At 50.8% G+C, this 18,568-nt stretch overlaps 1 protein-coding gene across 19 annotated transcripts in view; it reads left to right on the forward strand.

The window, feature by feature from the left end:
- NFASC (neurofascin) overlaps window positions 1–18,568 on the forward strand; it is a 189,229-nt gene that overhangs the window by 124,028 nt on the left and 46,633 nt on the right. For 12 of the 19 annotated variants that reach the window (XM_060293437.1, XM_060293462.1, XM_060293477.1 and 9 more), the window contains 5 exons: window positions 2,624–2,794; window positions 13,425–13,536; window positions 13,977–14,161; window positions 15,473–15,604; window positions 18,085–18,228. In XM_060293437.1, the coding sequence (XP_060149420.1) occupies window positions 2,624–2,794; window positions 13,425–13,536; window positions 13,977–14,161; window positions 15,473–15,604; window positions 18,085–18,228 (744 nt within the window). Of the gene's footprint in view, window positions 1–2,623; window positions 2,795–7,310; window positions 7,362–13,424; window positions 13,537–13,976; window positions 14,162–15,472; window positions 15,605–18,084; window positions 18,229–18,568 lie in introns of all 19 variants that reach the window. The other 7 variants (XM_060293361.1, XM_060293385.1, XM_060293350.1 and 4 more) reach the window with 1 other exon arrangement.

Here is an 18,568-nt window from a genome sequence, read left to right on the forward strand (position 1 = left end):
TAGGACGGAAGCGGGATTCAGGAATGAAACTTCTGATAAAGGAGTGATGGGGAGACAGGATGTTTGGAGTCGGGGACAGAGTACATCATTCAGAGCTTGTCCTGGCTCAGTTTTGGGCAGAGGCTCACTTAACTGCTCTGGACCGATGTTTATTCCTGTGTTTTCAGTCAAATAAAGGGAGAGGGCATTATGAAGATGGATAGAAGACTGCTATCTATCTGAGCATCATCCTGGCTTCCTTCCTCTCTCCCTCCCTTCCTGAATACCTCCCATCCCCTCCTTCCCCTCCTCCTTCCCTATCTATCCATCCTTTCATCAATCTATAGATACTCCTCCCTGTCACCCATCATTCTCTCCATCCCTGAATTTTTTTTTTAATATTTATTTGATTTATTTGGCTGCGCCGGGTCTTAGTTGCGGCACGTGGGATCTTCTTTGCCACGTGCGGGATCTTTCTTGCAGCATGCGAACTCTTAGTTGCGGCATGTGGGCTCTAGTTTCCTGACCAGGGATCGAACCTGGGTCCCCTGCACTGGGAGTGTGGAGTCCTAGCCACTGGACCACCAGGGAAGTCCCCATCTCTGAATTCTTATTAGCCTGCTTCCGAAAGAGGCTGCTTTCAATTGTTTTGTGAGGTGAGGATGGCTTTGTGCTCAATCATTGTCCCTGCCTTGCCTCATCACTGTGAGTATATGTGGGCGACAGGCTGGAGGGTTGGTTTGTTAGCTAACAGTTCAGACTCTCCTCTCATCCCCCCCCATCACACCAAGTTGTGTCCATGCTATCTCCTGAGCAAATCTCATGGCCCTCCTCTTTCCATCCTCTCTAGCATCTACCCAGCACAGGCCACCGTCAGCTTTTCCCTGGGTTAGAGTAATCATCTGTACCTGGCCTCCCCTGTCTTTCTAAAAATGTAAAACTGATTCATTCATGCTCAGAGTCCTTCACTGCCTCCTCATCACTGCCCATAAAGCCCAGATCCCTTTCCCTGGCACACAGCTCCTGACGTGGTCCCCTCTGACTCTCCAGCCCTCCCCCTACCCCCTGCCTCTCCCCACCCCCACTCCCCTGCTCAGGCTGTGGATTCTTAGCATTAGCACACACTGTTCCTGCTGCTTAGAAACCACTTAGGTCCTTTCCCTTCTGCCTGGTAAATGTCATGCAGCCTTCAAGTGTCAGCTCAAGCCCCAGAATGGACTGGGTGCTCCTTCTCTCAGCTCATCCCGTTCTCATCTGGGGCTTCCCACGCACCACACTGCATTGCATTTATCTGCTGTCTCTTCTACTAGACCGAAGGTGCTTTGAGGGTAGGAACTGTCTTTCTTTTTTTTTTTTTTTTTCTTTGTGGTACGGGCCTCTCACTGTTGTGGCCTCTCCCGTTGCGGAGCACAGGCTCCGGACGCGCAGGCTCAGCGACCATGGCTCACGGGCCCAGCCGCTCCGCGGCACGTGGGATCTTCCCGGATCGGGGCACGAACCCATGTCCCCTGCATCGGCAGGCGGACTCTCAACCACTGCGCCACCAGGGAAGCCCGGAACTGTCTTTCTTATCTGTCTTTCAGCAGTGCCTAGCACAGTGCCTGACACCTACAGTAAATCTTTGATAAATGAATTGAAAAGCTCACCAGCCCATCATTGGAAAGTTGGCATCATTAACCTTTAAGAAATGCTTTAAGAAATGGTGATTTGATAAACAACAAGGTCCTACTGTATAGCACAGGGAACTATATTCAATACCTTATAATAACCTATAATGGAAAAAGAATCTGACAAAGTATTTTATATATATATATATATATAAACTGAATCACTTTGCTGTATACCTGAAAGTAGCACAACATTGTAAAATAAATAAATAAATAAAATAGAACCACTTTTCAAGAGGAAAAAAAGAAGAAATGGTGACTTGAGAAACAATCGTCAGGGATGAGAATGAGATACCTGTGAGCAGTCAGCCTTATTAAGTATATTTTTTTAAACCTAACAGCCTAGAAACCTGATCATTTGAGTTTACAGATGCAGTGCTTGAAAGAAACGTAGATTATGTTGTCAGCATTCTCAGCCACTCCTATGATGTCATTAATTCTAAAAAGCACACATTTTCATATTTTAACATCTCTAAAATTGGAAGGTGTCCTAAAATTGTTGGTATGCATCGTTGATTGGTATACCTCTTACAATTATAATTGGTGGTGCTTTTTCTTTCTTGGGGATGAGTAGACGTTTAAAAAATAAAACAGGTGAACTTGACTCCCAGTTTGGGGAGCATCTGAAGGATTGTGTTTCCTCCCTCTGGCCTCGGAGCCAGTCAGATCTTTTGTGGCATGAACAGGAGATAGAAAAGCATGGTCACGGAGCCTGAGCATGGTGGGCAGGCAGGTCTGAATCGAAATCCTACTCCCCTCTCACTGTTTTTGCGACCCAGATCATGTTAAATCCTCTGCTTTCTTATCCTTAAAATGGGAATAAGCCCTGCCTCAGAGTTGAAAGGATTAAATCAAATAATGTCAAGCTCCCAGCCCCCACCTGGTCCTCTGTAGGTGCTCAATTACCAGAACTATGATGATTTTTATTACTGTTATCGTTACTGCTAACCTCCCACTGTACCTCTGCTTCCTTATAGCCATGGAGCCCATCACCCAAGACAAGCGTGTCTCCCAGGGCCATAACGGAGACCTGTATTTCTCTAATGTGATGCTGCAGGACATGCAGACGGACTACAGCTGCAATGCCCGCTTCCACTTCACCCACACCATCCAGCAGAAGAACCCATTCAACCTCAAAGTCCTTACCAGTAAGTGCAGGCCCCTGCCTGGGGCTGGGAGCTGGGGGCTGGGGGCAGCAGCCCGCTGAGCCCAAGCGGCCACTGGCACCTGGGTCTGGGAAGAGCCTTGTCCCCAGTCTTGACCTAGAAATCCTTGCAGCTCATTGTGCCTGAGTGACTTTAGCTGCTGTTCAGCCACATCTCTTGATTCTGGAGCCTTGAGTTAAACTTGGTCCTACTCCACACCAGCGCTTCTCAAATTTTGGTGGAATCAGAATCACCTGGCGGGCTTCCCTGGTGGCGCAGTGGTTGAGAATCTGCCTGCCAACTCAGGGGACACGGGTTCGAGCCCTGGTCTGGGAAGATCCCACATGCCACAGAGCAACTGGGCCCATGAGCCACAATTACTGAGCCTGCGCTTCTGGAGCCTGTGTTCCGCAGCAACGGAGGCCGCAATAGTGAGAGACCCGCGCACCGCGATTAAGAGTGGCCCCCGCTTGCCGCAACTAGAGAAAGCCCTCGCACAGAAACGAAGACCCAACACAGCCATAAATAAATAAATAATTAAAAAAAAAAAAAAAGAATCACCTGGCAAACTTGGCACCCGTACCTAAGCCTAGCCCTCTCCTGCCCGGCAGTCTGGGGCCTCTTTGGTCTTCATTGGTTCTCCAGGTGTTTAGGGACACACCACAATTTGAGAAGCACTACTGTAGGTGGTCATCCACCATCGCTCTCATGCAGCCAGCTTGATTATTTCTAGTCTTTGTTTGGTTATCTTTATTTCTAGAATAAAGCAACAGTATGGAATATCCACATTAGTGAGTACAGCGAAATGAATTGTGTTTGATTCTGTAATAAGTATATGCTGGACCATGTGGAGTCTCTGTGTTTAAAAGTTGCAGGTTTATCTTTTAGTTTTATTTGTTTTCAGTTTTATTCCCTGATTCTGTTTGGCTGGTATCAGAGTGAATCAGCATTTCCTGACCCATTTTAGCATTGTGACCCTCCACCAGGAGAGAAAGAAGACAGGTCAGAGAGACACTTTTTTTGCCAGGTGCCAGCCGGCCTGAAGCTTTGGCTGCAAAGTCCTCAGCCTGCTCAGGACATTGAAAGTGGCTGTGTTGGTTTATACCATGGATTTGTAACTTGCCTTCTGTAGAAAAGCCCCCCATAGACCTTCGTCTGTCTGACCCAGCTCTGAGTGTTGTTTTCAATGCCAGGGGCAGAGACGGTCATGGGGGAGGCCAGGCAGAGGGCCCCACGTGGGCACGGGCAGTTTCCGCAGGTCGAAGGAAAGAGGCTGAGCCCTGGCTTCCCGGAGCGCCCCCCGGAAGTGGGTGGGTGGTTGATGACGCCTCCTGGGTGGGCACAGGCGGTGGGGGAGAGGCGCGGGTGAGCTCACCCCTCGGTCAGGACAGGTGGGCTCTTCTCTCCCCACCAGTTCCTGCTAGTGATGGGAACCCCTGGTGCTGAGAGTCAGCCCTGCCCCACGCTCCGTCTCCACCGCAGCACGGAGGGGGACCCACAAGAAGCAGCGTCCCTTCCATTCCCCTTCTCCTGTTGTGGTCCTTTTCTTTCTTCCTTTCTCTTCATGTTCTTCCCTTTTCTTTTTCACTTCCTTCTTCACTGTTTCGCCTCCCTCTTTCTTTCTCTCTTCTTTTCCCCTCTCATCTTTCTCTCTTTGAACCCCGTTTCACCCTCCTCTAATTCTCCCTCTCCTGCCTGTACAGCTCCCCACACACTGCTCTGAGTTGCCCGTGCTCTGGTAGCCAACACGATGGCCAGCAACCCAGGGACAAGCCCCCCTTGTTCCTGGCAGGGTCGCCCAGCTCCGATCCACTTGCTACCTGTTCCCTGGTTTTCTTATTCCGGACCCAGGCCCAGAGAGGACCCCTGCAAAGAAAGTTGGGTTGTCTGAGATGTCGCCTCAGTGCAGGGGCGATCGCCTGCCAGCTGGCTGAGCTGGGGAGGACAGTGTGGTCTGCCCAGGACCTCAGAGGGGCCTCCGGAGCCAGGACAGAGCAGGCAGCCTTGGGCAGTGGGAGAGACAGGAGTACGAAGAGCAAGATGCTCCCTGGATAGCCTTCAGTGCCATCACCTTGAAGTCTGCCTGCTGTTTGCGGACTGAGTCAGGGGACCATCTGCAGTCCTGAGCAGAGGCCCTCACTGTTACACGGGGTAGAAGCAGGGAGGTAGAGGTGGGGAAGAGCCTTCCTCTGTGGAATTAAGCAGCTGGAGATTTCAACAACATTTACAAGTTGAACTTCCCAGAAACATCCTTTTCCCTACCAGAGGAGGTAAGGGATGTTTGTTTCTGCTTCATTTCTGGGTCCCCTACTCCACTGAAATCGCTTTCCCCCAAATGCTGAGAAACCCCCTGGGTGATGGGAACAGAACCCTGTTGGCTTCCTGGAGTTCTCCCAAGGGCAGCTTTGGCCGGGAGCAAGTTCTGGGCATCCGAGCCAGCCCAGAATTGGGCACAGTTGCTTAAAATAACTCAGTTGTGCTCTCTCTGCTTTCCTGCCTGGAGAGGACACAAGCTTTTTCTTGTACCTTCAGAACCAGGTCTGGGGGTGGGAGACAAAACAGACAAGTTGGGACAGCTTCAAAGACTGTTCTCACCAGGGTTTTCTTTCACAGTCTGCCCATTGGGGAAGAAATACATCTCATCACAGCCCAGTTTTTATTACCTGCATTAAAGGAAGAAGAGAAAGGGATCTAATACCAAATACTGGGCAATATAAAGTCATTTTAAAATTTTGTTTTGGGATGCAGTCAAAGACAAACAGTGAAGTTGGAGTAACAAAGAGATGCCTGTCCCACTTTGTCCACACCACCCAGGCACCGGGCGCCTCCTGGGGACAAAAGGCAGCCGTGGTGAGGGAGGAGGGATGGCCCTGAGGCGGACGGTGGAGCGCTAACCCTGCTTCCTTCTAATGTCTGTCGTCTCAGGGACCTTCTTAAAGGAGTCAGAAAGTCTCCCTAAATCTCTCAGATGTGCTCCAGAATCCACAAACCAAGAGGTCAATTCTGAGCTTGGCCACTTCTGTTTCACCTGGTGGCACTGGGAGCATGAAGCAAGGGCCCTTTCACCTGTGTGTGCCCTGTCCTCCCCAGGAGGGGGACGTCACCACCCAAGGCCAGTTGCTGCCCCTCCCGCCCCTTTGCCACCCTGTCCCTTCTTTCCACTGCAGATCAGTTCCCACCTTTAGCTCCAGATAAACCCACGCCAGCTTCCCAAACGCAGGCTAGGTCTTTTACAGCTTGCTCCATTTTAAAGGATGGTTCTGAATAATGAAACTCCTTCTAGCAGGTGTTAAGCAAATTTGCGATGCAGCGCAATGCGGGTCCCAGAAAAGAGCTCGCCTTGCCTCCCTGGCATGAGTGGTAACAGGATTTGATCTGTCTTCAAATATGCAAATGTTCTGGCAGCACCTCTCCCCCCTCAGGCAGCTGGGCTCAGTCCAGGCTTCTCAGGGCCGTCTGCTTGGCTTCCAGTCGGCTGTTCCACTCCCCACCCTCTGTTGGTACTGTCAAAACTTGAACCCAGTAGCTGGAAGGGGACAGTGATAGGAGAATGAAAATCTACTTAAGGATGTTGGCATGATGGTGCCCTATTCCAGAATGCCTTTTTCACTGAGGATGAAATGCCCAAAGGTTTTAATTACGTAACGTTGGAGCCCACTGATGTTGTTCCTTAAGGAATGGCTTCATCCCAAGCTAGTCTAGAGAGCTCTGAACCTCTGTCTTCGTCTGCAGGCCTTTCCCTGTTCTAAGTGTAGAACTCACAGCTCACACTCTCTCCCCTGTCCCAGGTGGCCTTTCTAATCCTAAAATCTGAACCTCAGCCTGGCCGTCCCCACCTCCCTGGACCACTCCTCACCTCCTCAGAAGGAGGCCTTTCTGCCAACAGACACATCTCGGAGACCAGGGCGGTGCCCCCCTGGACAGGTTGGGGGGTGTTTGTTGCTGGTCAGCGCATGATTGCTGGACAATGCCAAGGGTCTCTCTGTCCCACTCTGTTGATGATCTGTTTCTCTCTGTCTTGTCCCCTCATTTACCTCCCACCCCTTGCAAGTTAGCTTCTGCTCAGGTAGGGTTTTGCTCTTGCCCCAGGGCTCACTAACACTCCTTTCTCTTCAGCGACCCCAGGAGCTGGCCTGATCCAGAGTCCTGGGAACTGAGGATTTTGGTGGGAAAGAGTTGTTCCAGTTGCTGCGGGATACCACTAATTCTTATCTCATTTGTTTGAAAACATAGTAGGACCAAGCAATTAAAGGTCAAGCCTAATTTCTTTATTAAAAAAGAAACATTATTGCCTTCTTTTGCAGGATTTAACCTTTTCTTCCCTTTCGGGGGCTGTTTTGTGTTGCTTGTTCTTCACCAAGCCCATTTCCTTTCCAAATATGCTGTGTGTTTCCTTTGCAAAAGACCACTGGTGCTCCCTGGTTGTTTTGTGGCTTTGCATTTCTGTTGTTCTCTCCCGTTTATGCCTCCATGACCTCTCCGTGGTCCCTGTTTGCTCACCCTCTTTTGTTTATTGCAGACCACCCCTATAATGACTCGTCCTTAAGAAACCACCCTGACATGTACAGTGGTGAGTCGCCGTGGTAACCTTGGGAGTAACCTTGCCGGTCCTAACCCCAGTTTGCCTAACTTGACTGATACCATGCCATTAACTCGCACTAGGTACCGAGTCTGACAGTTGGCCAGGTCAAGATACCAAGGCGCCACCTCTAGAGCGCTGCTCACGGGGAGGAAGGTGGCCAGCGTGGGAGGGGAGGTGCGAACCCTTCGAATGTGCCAGCCTCCAGTCTGAGTTCTGGACAAGTTGGTCAAGCCAGGGTAGGACTTCAAAAGAGCTTCTTGGAGGGTTCAGTAGAAACTTAGGAATCAGTGGTGGATGGATGGAGAATACCTGAGGATAGGGAGTTCCCACAGGCAGGAGGAAAGGGGAGGTCTCGTCTCTATCGGTGGTTTAAAGAACACAGAAAGCTTTGTAGTGTGTGCTTAGCTAGCTCTTAAGTGTCTGGATGTGAATTGCCTGCACTGGCCTCTAGCCTTAGTTACTGGGGTACCATTTCACAGGTCCCATATCCCTTTAAAATCCATCTGGGAAATAGGAGGAAGAGTCTAGCTCTGAGTTCTCTTTCAAGGTAAGTATAAAAGAAGTTGGACCATCCACTGCAATCTATCACCTGGGTCTCTTCCCTGCTGTGGGAGTGCATGCAAATCCAGTGCCCATCCACCCACACATTTGCAAGTCATGGAATAATTTCCATGAGGCCTATTTCTAACTCATCACACAACTGGTTGCTCAAGCTGATTAGTAGAGTAATTGGCTGTTTCCACACCTGAGCTACCCCCAACCATGGCTCAAGAATGTCTTGTTTTCCTTGAGCAGCCAGAGGAATCCTCATTTGCTGGCTCTGGAGAGGCAGCTGGCTCCCATCATCAGTTATGCCTCGGAAGCTGAGGCTGCAGGTCCCCAGGGGGGTCATTGTGGGCTCAAATAGATAGGAAGTGTCTGTATTGTGATGTGCTAATATAAACAATGATCGGGGTCTGGACTCGGGGGTGGGAAGAGGGAGTGAGAGCCAGCGAGAGTGGCAAAGGCTTTAACTTGGCACCGGGCAACCAGAGCCACATTGAGATCCTGCCAAAGAGATTTACTGCCCGAGGAAGCAGGGGACCTTTGTTGGATTCGGGGCATTGTTTGTTTTCAAAATAATGGGGCCAACACCATTGTGTCAAGAGCCCCAGAGCATTGGTGTGGAATGTGCCTTTTTCTCAATTGGACTCCGGGTAATCTGTTATGGAAGTATTCTTAAAGCTGGAGTCTATCAAAGCCAGAAGGTCTCTTAGAGGCTATCTGGTCCAAGCTCCTTGCTTTATATAAGACAAGCCACTGAGGGGGACATGCATATAGAGTTGTTTTATCAGTTATATAAGTTTAAGCGATTCCAGCCATTTAAACCAGTTTGTGACCAGTGGTAGATATGATTGTAAGTGAATAAGTAGGAGTTATAAGAACCATCCAGGGCTATGAAACCAAGCAAAACTCATAAGAGCTCAGAAGAAGATGGACCTCATCTCCTCAATCCAAGGCAGAGTGGGGCTGACCAAGTATGACCCCAGCTGGAAAGGGTATAAAGTCAAAGTGAGGTACATGTTGAACAAAGGACAGCTAACTTGAATGCTTCTAGAAAGAAACAGAAAGTGAAAAGAAAGGAAAGAAGATAAGGTCCTTCCTGAGTTCAGGGAGCTGGACAGAGAGACACAGTATGATGAACAGTACCCAGTACACCTCTGAACTTGGCTTTGAAGTATGCCTCTTTTGTAACAGTAGGGCCAGCCCATGGCTATACTTTGTCCTAGTGATCTCTATAGTGGTTTGGTATCCTCTGAACATATGCCAGATGCCCCCTGACCTGCTAAGTAGCAGGGGGAAGCTGGTCTGAAAATTGTAACTTGCCACTTAGGATTCATCCAGGAAAGGAGAAAGGAAGATAAGGATGTGTGCTGTGAGGCAGACTGCCTTGAATTAAACTCAGCCTCCAGGACATACCATTGAGTGACCTTGGGCAAGTCATTTAGTGTGTCAGACCTTTAATCTCCTCATCTGCAAAATGGGTGTATTACCTGCCCCGAAGGCTTGTTGTGAAGCTTAAACAGGATAATGTGCTTATGTTCCTAGTGTGGTGTCAGACACAGCAATGATTAATAAATGTTACCATTATCGGTGTTAAAGGCTTGGTGTTGACTATATCAAGTACAGTTGTTCTTTGCCTCTAAAATTAAGAGGGACGTGGAGAACTTGAAGAGAAGCTTAGGGGAGAGAGGCAGGCACAATTATGGGAAGAAAGTACTACGGAGGGAGAAATTTTAGGGCAGACTAGCTTTCCAGAAAGCTTTTCAGATTCTCAGCTATGCTGAGAACTGGATGAGAAAAACCTCCAACTACAGCATGAGGGATTTGGGTTAGATTTATGGAAGAGATTTCCTTGGCAGTAGAAGGTATCAAATTTACTAGACAAAGAGTTTTTCTTGTCTTCTGGGGTTGTTTTGTCAGCCGTTTCTAGAGCCAGACAGGTGGTGAGATGCCAGGGATCCAGGCCCATGAGTTCTCAGTTCTGAGAATCACAAGTTGCTAAAGGTAGGATCCAGCCGCCCCTAAAAGCTGTTTGTGGATTTCAGATACATCTGATTCATTGAACTCTCTTCTGCTGACACACAGTACTTGACAGAGGGGGAGCAACTCGGGTTTTCAGCAATTTTGACCCGTACTTTTGCAGGACACGATTGAGGCATTTTTCATGGGCTCTTTAAAGCCAAGGTGGTTGAGGCAGAGGCGTCTGCTGACGTCCCCCTGCTGACCAGATTTCCCTGGAAACTGATGAGCCTGCTCTTGTACCACATCTTGTGAGAGGCAGGAGAGGATGGACTGCCCTTGGCCTAGAGGTCAGATGGGCCTGCATGGGAAGCTCTTCCCCAGTCCTCACAGATGTGAGCTTTAGCATCTGGGTTCTGAGATGCTCAGATATCAGGTCCAGCCCTGAAGATACGGGAGAGTCAGGGAAGCGTCATCAAGCTGGAGAGGCTGGGATCCCCACCTCTGAGAAGGTGGCGGGATCCTATGATGCCCTAAAAGACTCTGTCATCTTCCACCATATAGAGTCTCTAGAGTAATCAGTCGCCTTTGTCTCCGACCCTCCTTCTGGGTCTACGTCTCCAGGGAAAGAAATGAGCTACCCTCCCTTGGGAGCAGTGGCTCCCAAAACCACCAGCTGGATTATCCTTTGTAAATTTTCCTGCAAATCCGTTTCATGTAAGACCACATTTTTTTCACGATCTCCCCTTTGGGTCCAGCTTTCTCATCCCTTAATGATACCATGTGTCACCCTGCCTCCTCTTCAAGCTTTCTGTGGCTTTAACAATCCAGCTGAGATGTCTTTGGAGCCTCTTAATGTCCAGCCCAGCTTCTGTTTTTCCAGTTTGGGCCTGACTTGATTTAATAGCCATTGAGGAGAGATAGAATCTCAGCTGAGATGGTAAGAACAATATTTGAGAAAAGCATCACGGAAGAGTTTCACCAGAGCAGCTCATTAAGACAAAAATATCTTTCTCCTTTACGTCTTTGGCCCTTGAATTTTGGTATTCTTTGGTTTGAGTACAAAAACTCTTCCCAAAGCTGACTGTCAGAAGTAGGAACAAGTAGGGTATCCATCTTTAAAGAGAGAGGCGATATAGAACAGATGCTAGAACACAAGCTTTGACACCAGACGGTCCACAGTCCAAAATCTAACTGGCTTGTGACCTCGGCAAGTCTGTTGACTCCACTGAGCCTCAGTTTCCTCTGTGGAAAATGGGAGTAATACCCCCCAAGTTTGCCGAGAGGATCGAACGTGATGATGGTGATGGAGATGGAGCCCAGCCCCAGCGCTCGGCCCATAGTAAACGGCCAAGTGGCGGCCTGATTATTACCTCTGCTTTAGGATGTTCTTCCCTGTAGTTTTGAACTTTGGCTCATTTCCCAGTAGCTTCTCCTCCTTTGGAACAACTCTGTGGCTGCTAGCCCACATCCTACAATTGAAGGATTGCTGTAACCTTTTTATAGTCACAGCTGCAGTGTGTCAAGGCAGCCACAGCAGCCCTCGGTGTTCATTTCCCCCTTTCCTGTACTTAATGCGTTGCTGGTCGTGTGTACTTGCAGGGCTGCACGCTATGGTGTGAATTAAATGTCCACAGGGTCACAGATTGGTTTCTGCAGGTTTTGTTCCCATGTGGAAGGAGTATGCCGACTGAGTTGCCACGTAACCCCACGGTTCGCAGCTCTCCCAGATTCACCAAACCGGCACCAGAGCCTCCTGCCATCAAATCTTCTCCTCATGTGCCCCTGACCTTGTGTTGTCTGACCGTGTGGGTGATTCCGGGATGATGGGTGGGAGGAAGCTGCTGCTTTGGTATCAGGCTTCTTCGGTACTGAGAGCTGGATGCTATAAGAGTTATAGACGGTAACCAATTAACCACATAATGGCTTAACCCCTTCAGTGGCCACTGTTGTATATGTGTGTGCTGGTGGGACAGATGAGCATATCTACAGAGAGAGATAACATGGGGTAAATTGTTGCCTTTTTTATCCTCTTCTCCTCTTGAATTTATTCATCCCACAAACACTTACTGAACACTCGATATGTGCCACGTACTGTGCCAGTGGCCTAACTACCTCCACGTTTCATCAGTTCTTCCCCTTGACGAAAGGATAAAAGAGGTGCCAACTCTACGAAACACACTCCCCTGATGGCTGATGGAGAGAAGCTGGGAGCCCCTAGGACAGGAGCCCCACTGTTCCAGCCAGCCATTAGCTAGCTCAATAAGTCCAGCAACGTCACAGACACAGAGATCCCCCTGCCACTCTGTCCTCATTCTGCCGGCACCCAGTAACAATACCTGACTCCTGCCGGGAAGAATGCCTCGCTCTCGCTCCAGGCATGTCTGAGGGCTCCCAGCTCCTGGCAGCCCTGCCTCCCCTCCAGCTCTCACCTCTCCAGCTGAGTTGAAGACCCATGAAACCCATGGGTAGGCCCAGCTTATATTTATATTTTTAACTCTTCTTGTTTGCAGTCATACACCTTTTGAGCAGGGGTGACTGCTCCAGTTTCCCTTTGCTTTGTGGTTCCTGGTTGCAAAATCCTTGTTCTTCTCCGTCCCATCTTATCCGCTTCCATAGAACTGTGCTCTGAGGGAGAGGTGAGGCTGAGGTAAGGTGGGGTCCACTGCGCTGGGGTGACCCCAGACTTGCATGACCCCTTCCACAGGGAAATAGCCACCCTGACAGCGTCGCTCTCTGTGAGCCATCTGGCTTCCAAAAGCTGTGTGCATGTCATTGATTCCAGACCCCATGGCTGCTCCAGCCTCGTTGAATTGCAGATCGCCTCTTCCATCTTGGCTGCCCCTTGCCTCTCACCCCTCCCCCAGTCTCTCACATCCAATTAACACCCTCCTCCCCAACCCCCTTCCAGAGTCATTAGTGAAGAAGCAGAATGGTCTTGGCCCCAAAGTGATTTCCTGTCATCTCTGTTCATTAAATCTCTCCATGTCTTTGCTAAACCATTAATAATACTCCCTGCATCTCTGACTGTTCATCTGAGTCTCTGTGGCTTCATCCCAGCTCCTTGTCTCCAGGGTCCCAAAGAGCAGGTTATCCTGTGGCCCCCAGATGTTCCTTCTCTTTCTTCCACTGCTGCTGAGATGGCCTCCCTGGAGGCCACCGTGCTGGCCTCTGGATCCCAACACGAGATGCTCGGGGAGTAGACTACTCGCTGCTCAGGCAACTCCTCCCCCGTTCCAGGGCCAGAGAGGCTTACTGAACTGGGAGGGAAGCTGGGCTCCTCTTGGCAGATCCTGTCAGAACGTAGAGCTGCTCACACACATGTGCTGGTGGGGCCGAGGAGCCCTGCGCTTCCTAACACACCTCTCTTAATGATGCCCCGGCCCTTGGGGTGGTCTCAGCGGGGAGGGTCTGGGGCTTGGTGCCTCTGAGGGTAAGGGGGTAAGCAGGAGGGCATGATAACCTTTCTCTCTAGCCCGACAGCTCTGGCCTAGCTGGGTCAGCCCTCTGGGCAATAAGCTCACGAGAGCTTGTTCCATCCTGTTTCAGCCCGAGGAGTTGCAGAAAGAACACCCAGCTTCATGTATCCCCAGGGCACTGCAAGCAGTCAGATGGTGCTGCGTGGCATGGACCTCCTGCTGGAGTGCATCGCTTCCGGGGTGTACGTACAGTTTGCACCCCGACTTCTGGTCACCCTCCAGGAGGCTGGGCTGGGGGTTTGTGCATGCTCTGTTCTTGCCACATTTTGGGGGGGGCGGGCGTTGTGGCAGTGCAAAAAGCGAGGCGAACAGCTCCTAGTGAGGACGATGCAAATCATAGTCATCTCTATCCCACTGGCCGCCTCTCTTTTTTAGATAATGAGGAAAGGAGGTGGCTAGGCTTCCTGTATGTGTGTTAGACCGTCTTGTGACCTTAGATAAGTCCCTCAGGCGCCCTGCGGCTGAGCATCCCCTCTGCATAGGAGGCATCAGCTCTCAGAGGACCTGCATCCTCCTGGGCCCGAGTACACTTGAAGGATACCTGGGTGTCCCGGGCTCCATACAATAATAGCAGATAAGTCCCTTCATGATAAGTCCCTGTTTCTCGCCTGGTCCCTCTTAGCCCAACACCAGACATCGCATGGTACAAGAAAGGTGGGGACCTCCCGTCTGACAAAGCCAAGTTTGAGAACTTTAACAAGGCCCTGCGTATCACCAATGTGTCCGAGGAAGACTCCGGGGAGTATTTCTGCCTGGCCTCCAACAAGATGGGCAGCATCCGGCACACGATCTCGGTGAGAGTAAAGGGTACGTTGTGTGTATTTCTCATTACGATGATTTTGCCAGCCCTACGCTCCGTGGCCACCCTTCCCTCTCAGGGTGGTTGGGGGGCAGGGTGAGTGGGGAAAACGTCCAGCACGCTGATTAGTGGCAATAGTGTCCTGCAGGAATGGTGTCACCCCCAGGGGTGTGTGTGTGTGTGTGTGTGTGTGTGTAAAAGGGCGGGGGAAAGAGGGAGGTGTTAAGGGAGGGAATCTGCCCTGACCATTGCCCAACTCCTCTTTGTGCCTGGGGCTCCCTCAGCAGGTGCGCTTTCTCCTGTGGCCTATCTGGATCACCCAGAACCTTTCTGTCTTTCGTTTCGCAGTCCTGTTCACGGCGTGTTGTCTTAGGCCTGTGCTGTCTGTATACTTGTGTGTGGTTCTCTTTTAAAAATGGGGCGTCATCATGGCCCAAATTATTTTTCAAAAAATCACTTCCCTCCCCCCAAAGCGTAGATGGGCCACCTGAGCTGTTGTAGGCAACAGAGCACATCCTCTGTGGGGGTCCCAGCCACGGGCTGTGGGGGGGGGTGCACTAGTCACTTCTCAGTCTGAGTGGTGGGCTGAATGAGGATTGGGGTGATGAGGTCTGAAACCGCAGTGCAAGAACTTTCTAGTACATGCTCAGGTTGACTTGTGACCTTGGTTTCAACACCACGCTCGAACCAGGGGCTCTTAACCCTTATTGGGGTTTCAAGATCTTTGGGACTCTGATCCAAAGGACCCTCTTCTCAAAAAAGTCCATATCCACATGTTCACAGAAATTTCCAGAAAATTGGAAGGGGTGGCCGGCTAAGAGCGCCTGCTCTAACCGAAGCTTAGTGTCTAAAAGAATGAATATCAGGCCTTTCCTAAATGGTCTGATCCTGCAGCAACAACCGCAGGAATCCACAGGGCCGAGCCCTGCTACCTGACCACCCTCCCTGGCTCAAGCCCTTGGGTGCGCACCACGAGTGCCTGGGGGGCTCTCAACGCATTGGCCGCCCGGTCGTCCCCTGAGGATTCCGATTAGTAGGTCGACGATGGGCCCTGGCACCCATGTTTGTTAACAGCTCTTCAGGGAGCCCCAGTTTAGAACTCTTGTTCTGTGAACTTGAAATAAATCAGTCAGCATCTGTAGTGCCAAGCTGACCAAAGGCAGCCTAGACTGTCACCCTATCGGGATGAGCCCTGGGCAGGTGGCGGGGGCCTGGGGCTGGCACTCGGGGGCTCCTGCCTTCTTAGAGGGGGCCCACTGGTTCCTTTTGGCTGCTCCTGTCATCTGACACCCCTGCCTATGCCTGTCCTTGTCTTCCAGCTGCTCCCTACTGGCTGGACGAACCCAAGAACCTTATCCTGGCTCCTGGCGAGGACGGGAGACTGGTGTGTCGAGCCAACGGGAACCCCAAGCCCACCGTCCAGTGGATGGTGAATGGGGAACCTTTGCAATGTGAGTAACGCACTGTTCTCCCTCCTGCCTCTGCTCTGTCTCCTGCCAGAGGATGCAGCTCACCATCCCTGCAGGCCAGCCCTGTTGCAGCAGAAGTGAGGGAGTAGCAGCAGAAGTGAGGGAGTGGCCCATCTCTTTGGACATCTCAGGAGGCAGGAAACCTGCCTCATTTGTGTGTGAGAGAGAACAGAAGGCCCGTGGTTATGTTCCCATGTTTAGGGGATTTCTGCTCCCTGGGGTTTTTTCATAAATTTCTGCCTTCTGCCCTTTACAACTCCAGAGCCCAGTTCAAGGGCTAGAGACCTCAGCCTGTATCTATCTCCTGAGAGTATAGGCTCTGAGTGATGGCTGGGGCTCAGGAGGTAGACGAGAGCTCGGGAACTCATTCCCATCGTTTACCCAAGTCCCTCTCTCTGCCGAGGGCAAAATAAGAGGCAGGGTTACGCGACAACATGAAAGATACGGTCAGAAATGAGGGAAAACTTCCCTACGAGAGCAGAGGTGCACAGTGCAGTTACTGAGTGCGCACAGACGTCAGGAAGATTCAGTCCTACCCAGATACCGGAGTGGGTGACTCCAGCCAGAGGTCAACTTTTCACATCATTTTCACTCCAGTTGCATTTACTTTTTAAGTGTCCTGTCCTTACTTTCTCTAAGGGGTCAGAGGAAATGCAAACAGTGTTATCAACCCGATGGGGCAAAAAATAGATGGCAAGACCTCAGAGCCTAACTCACAAGCAACAGCTGATAGAAACAGGTGGCGAGGCAGGGAGACAGGTAGAGGAGAACGCACCTTCCTAGACATTTATTGTGTGCCAGGCACTGTGCTTTCCTCTTATCTCTTTAACCTCAAACATTAAAGATGAGGAAATGAGGCTCTGATGGTGCAGGGAATTGCCCGAGGTCACATGGCTGGTGAGTGGGGAAGCTGTGGGCTGCTGTGACAGCGCAATACGTCTACCCTGTCTAGTACTGAGCATCTAGTTATCCCAGGAAATATCCTGCCTCTGGATACGAGCGACACACGGACACGGCCTGCCCTCTGCCCTTCTCCCTGTCCTGGTAGCAGTGTGGGGACAAAGCAAACAAAGGCTCTAAACTTCACAGCACCATTAAATAAATGCAAAGTTCAGGATTTACAGCTGAGCCTTGGCCCAGGGAAAGGTCCCCCGTCACTCAAGGGAGTGACCGGGAGGAAAGCTGGTCTGTGGGAATTGCCGGGCAAGGAGACTTAAAGTTGCTGGCATAGGCTTCCTTTGCGCTTTTTTGCTGAGTGGAGACTCTGGAAAGATGATAAGGATGCTGACCTCTGCTTTGTTCACCTGCTGATTCCCTAGTTCCGGCCTCAGACTTGCTATCTGTGGGGTGGAGCCCACGGGGCCAGACCCTGGGTTCCTCTCTGCCGACTTCTGTGGTAGGTCTGAGTGATCCTGGATGAGTTCCTAGATCACGCAAACCAAGTCATCTGGCTCAGTCCCGAAATCTTACAGAGGAAAGGCACCTTCTGGTGGTGAAAGATGAGAAAAGTAGGGATTCTTTACACTTCTAAAAAACTTTTATTTGTACAGCTCATTATCTCATTATCATTCTCTTATCTTAACCTTCCTCAGAGTAGGGGAAAGATGGGAGTAATGCTTCCGCATTTGACAGGTGAAGGAAATGAGGCCCAGAGGCGTTATTGATTTGCCCCTGGTCTTGGAGTGATAACAGGGACAGGTGTGGGACCCCATGGTCACTCCCCAGCCTCTGCTCTCTGCATCCCCAGCCAGTGGTACCAGCAGAACTGCAGCAGGGATTGTCTTCTCAGTGTGCACTCGTCTTGGGAAGATCAGGTAGCTTTGGCAAACGCAGGGACTCATTCAGCTTTCAGCAGACATCGACTTCCGGATTTAACTTTGTGAATGTCTGCAGAGTGCTCTGCTCAGAGGATGGGAAGGTGGTAGGTCCCGTCTAGTTGGACATTGCTTTATCCTTTTCAAAATACATTTGAGTATATGCACATTGAATTAAAATAACAACAACGATAATAATCAGTGTACGCTGAGCCCTCTGCTAATGGCATGCAGAGAATCTCCGGTCATCCTCACAAGAGCCCCACAAGGTGGTATGTTATCCCCATTCAGTTGACAAGGAGACTGAAGTGCAGAGCCATTGAAGAGTGCCGGCAGGTAGTGTGGTTAGAATTCACACCCCTCCTGTTTCCAAAGCTTACGCTGTCAACCACAGCTGCCCAGCTGCTGTGTAGGTTTGACCGGGATTCCTATTCCCATTGGATGGATTGAGAAATAAACTCTAGTGGGCTCAGTGATGGACCCAGGCCACACAGCTAGGCAGTGGTGGGCCGGAAGCTGGGTCTGAGCTGGCCCAGTGCTACTGCCTCCGCAGCACCCCAGTCCTACCAGGGAGTCCTGGCCAGAGTCCCAAGTGCCCTTCGCCCTGCCCTCCCCCTTTCTCACAAGGAGTGTCTTTTCTGACTGTAGCGGCACCACCCAACCCAAACCGTGAGGTGGCCGGGGACACCATCATCTTCCGGGACACCCAGATCAGCAGCAGGGCTGTGTACCAGTGCAACACCTCCAACGAGCACGGCTACCTGCTGGCCAACGCCTTCGTCAGCGTGCTGGGTGAGTGCACCCCTCCCTCCACTCGCCTGCCTGGACCTTGCTCCCCTCATGGGCACACTTTCTTCTCCAGTGATTGACCAGGCTGGTGGGGTATGAGGGCGGCAGGATGGGGGAAGCACGGAGACCCAGAATGACATTTGCGGGGAGGGTGGAGGACTTAAAATCCATAGAGCTGGGTGTGCAGACAGAGTTCATTCCATGCCAAAAGTCAGTCTCAGTCCCCTTCCTCCCCTGATGAGAGGAGGGACCGTCTCGTCTCCTTGGTGTGTCCATGTTGACTCTCCCTGGGTTCTCCATGGTCTCGGTGGGAAATAGTCCTGAATATGTTTGTGGCATTCCC

Source organism: Globicephala melas, chromosome 1, assembly GCF_963455315.2.
Source record: "Globicephala melas chromosome 1, mGloMel1.2, whole genome shotgun sequence".
Lineage (NCBI taxonomy): Eukaryota > Metazoa > Chordata > Mammalia > Artiodactyla > Delphinidae > Globicephala > Globicephala melas.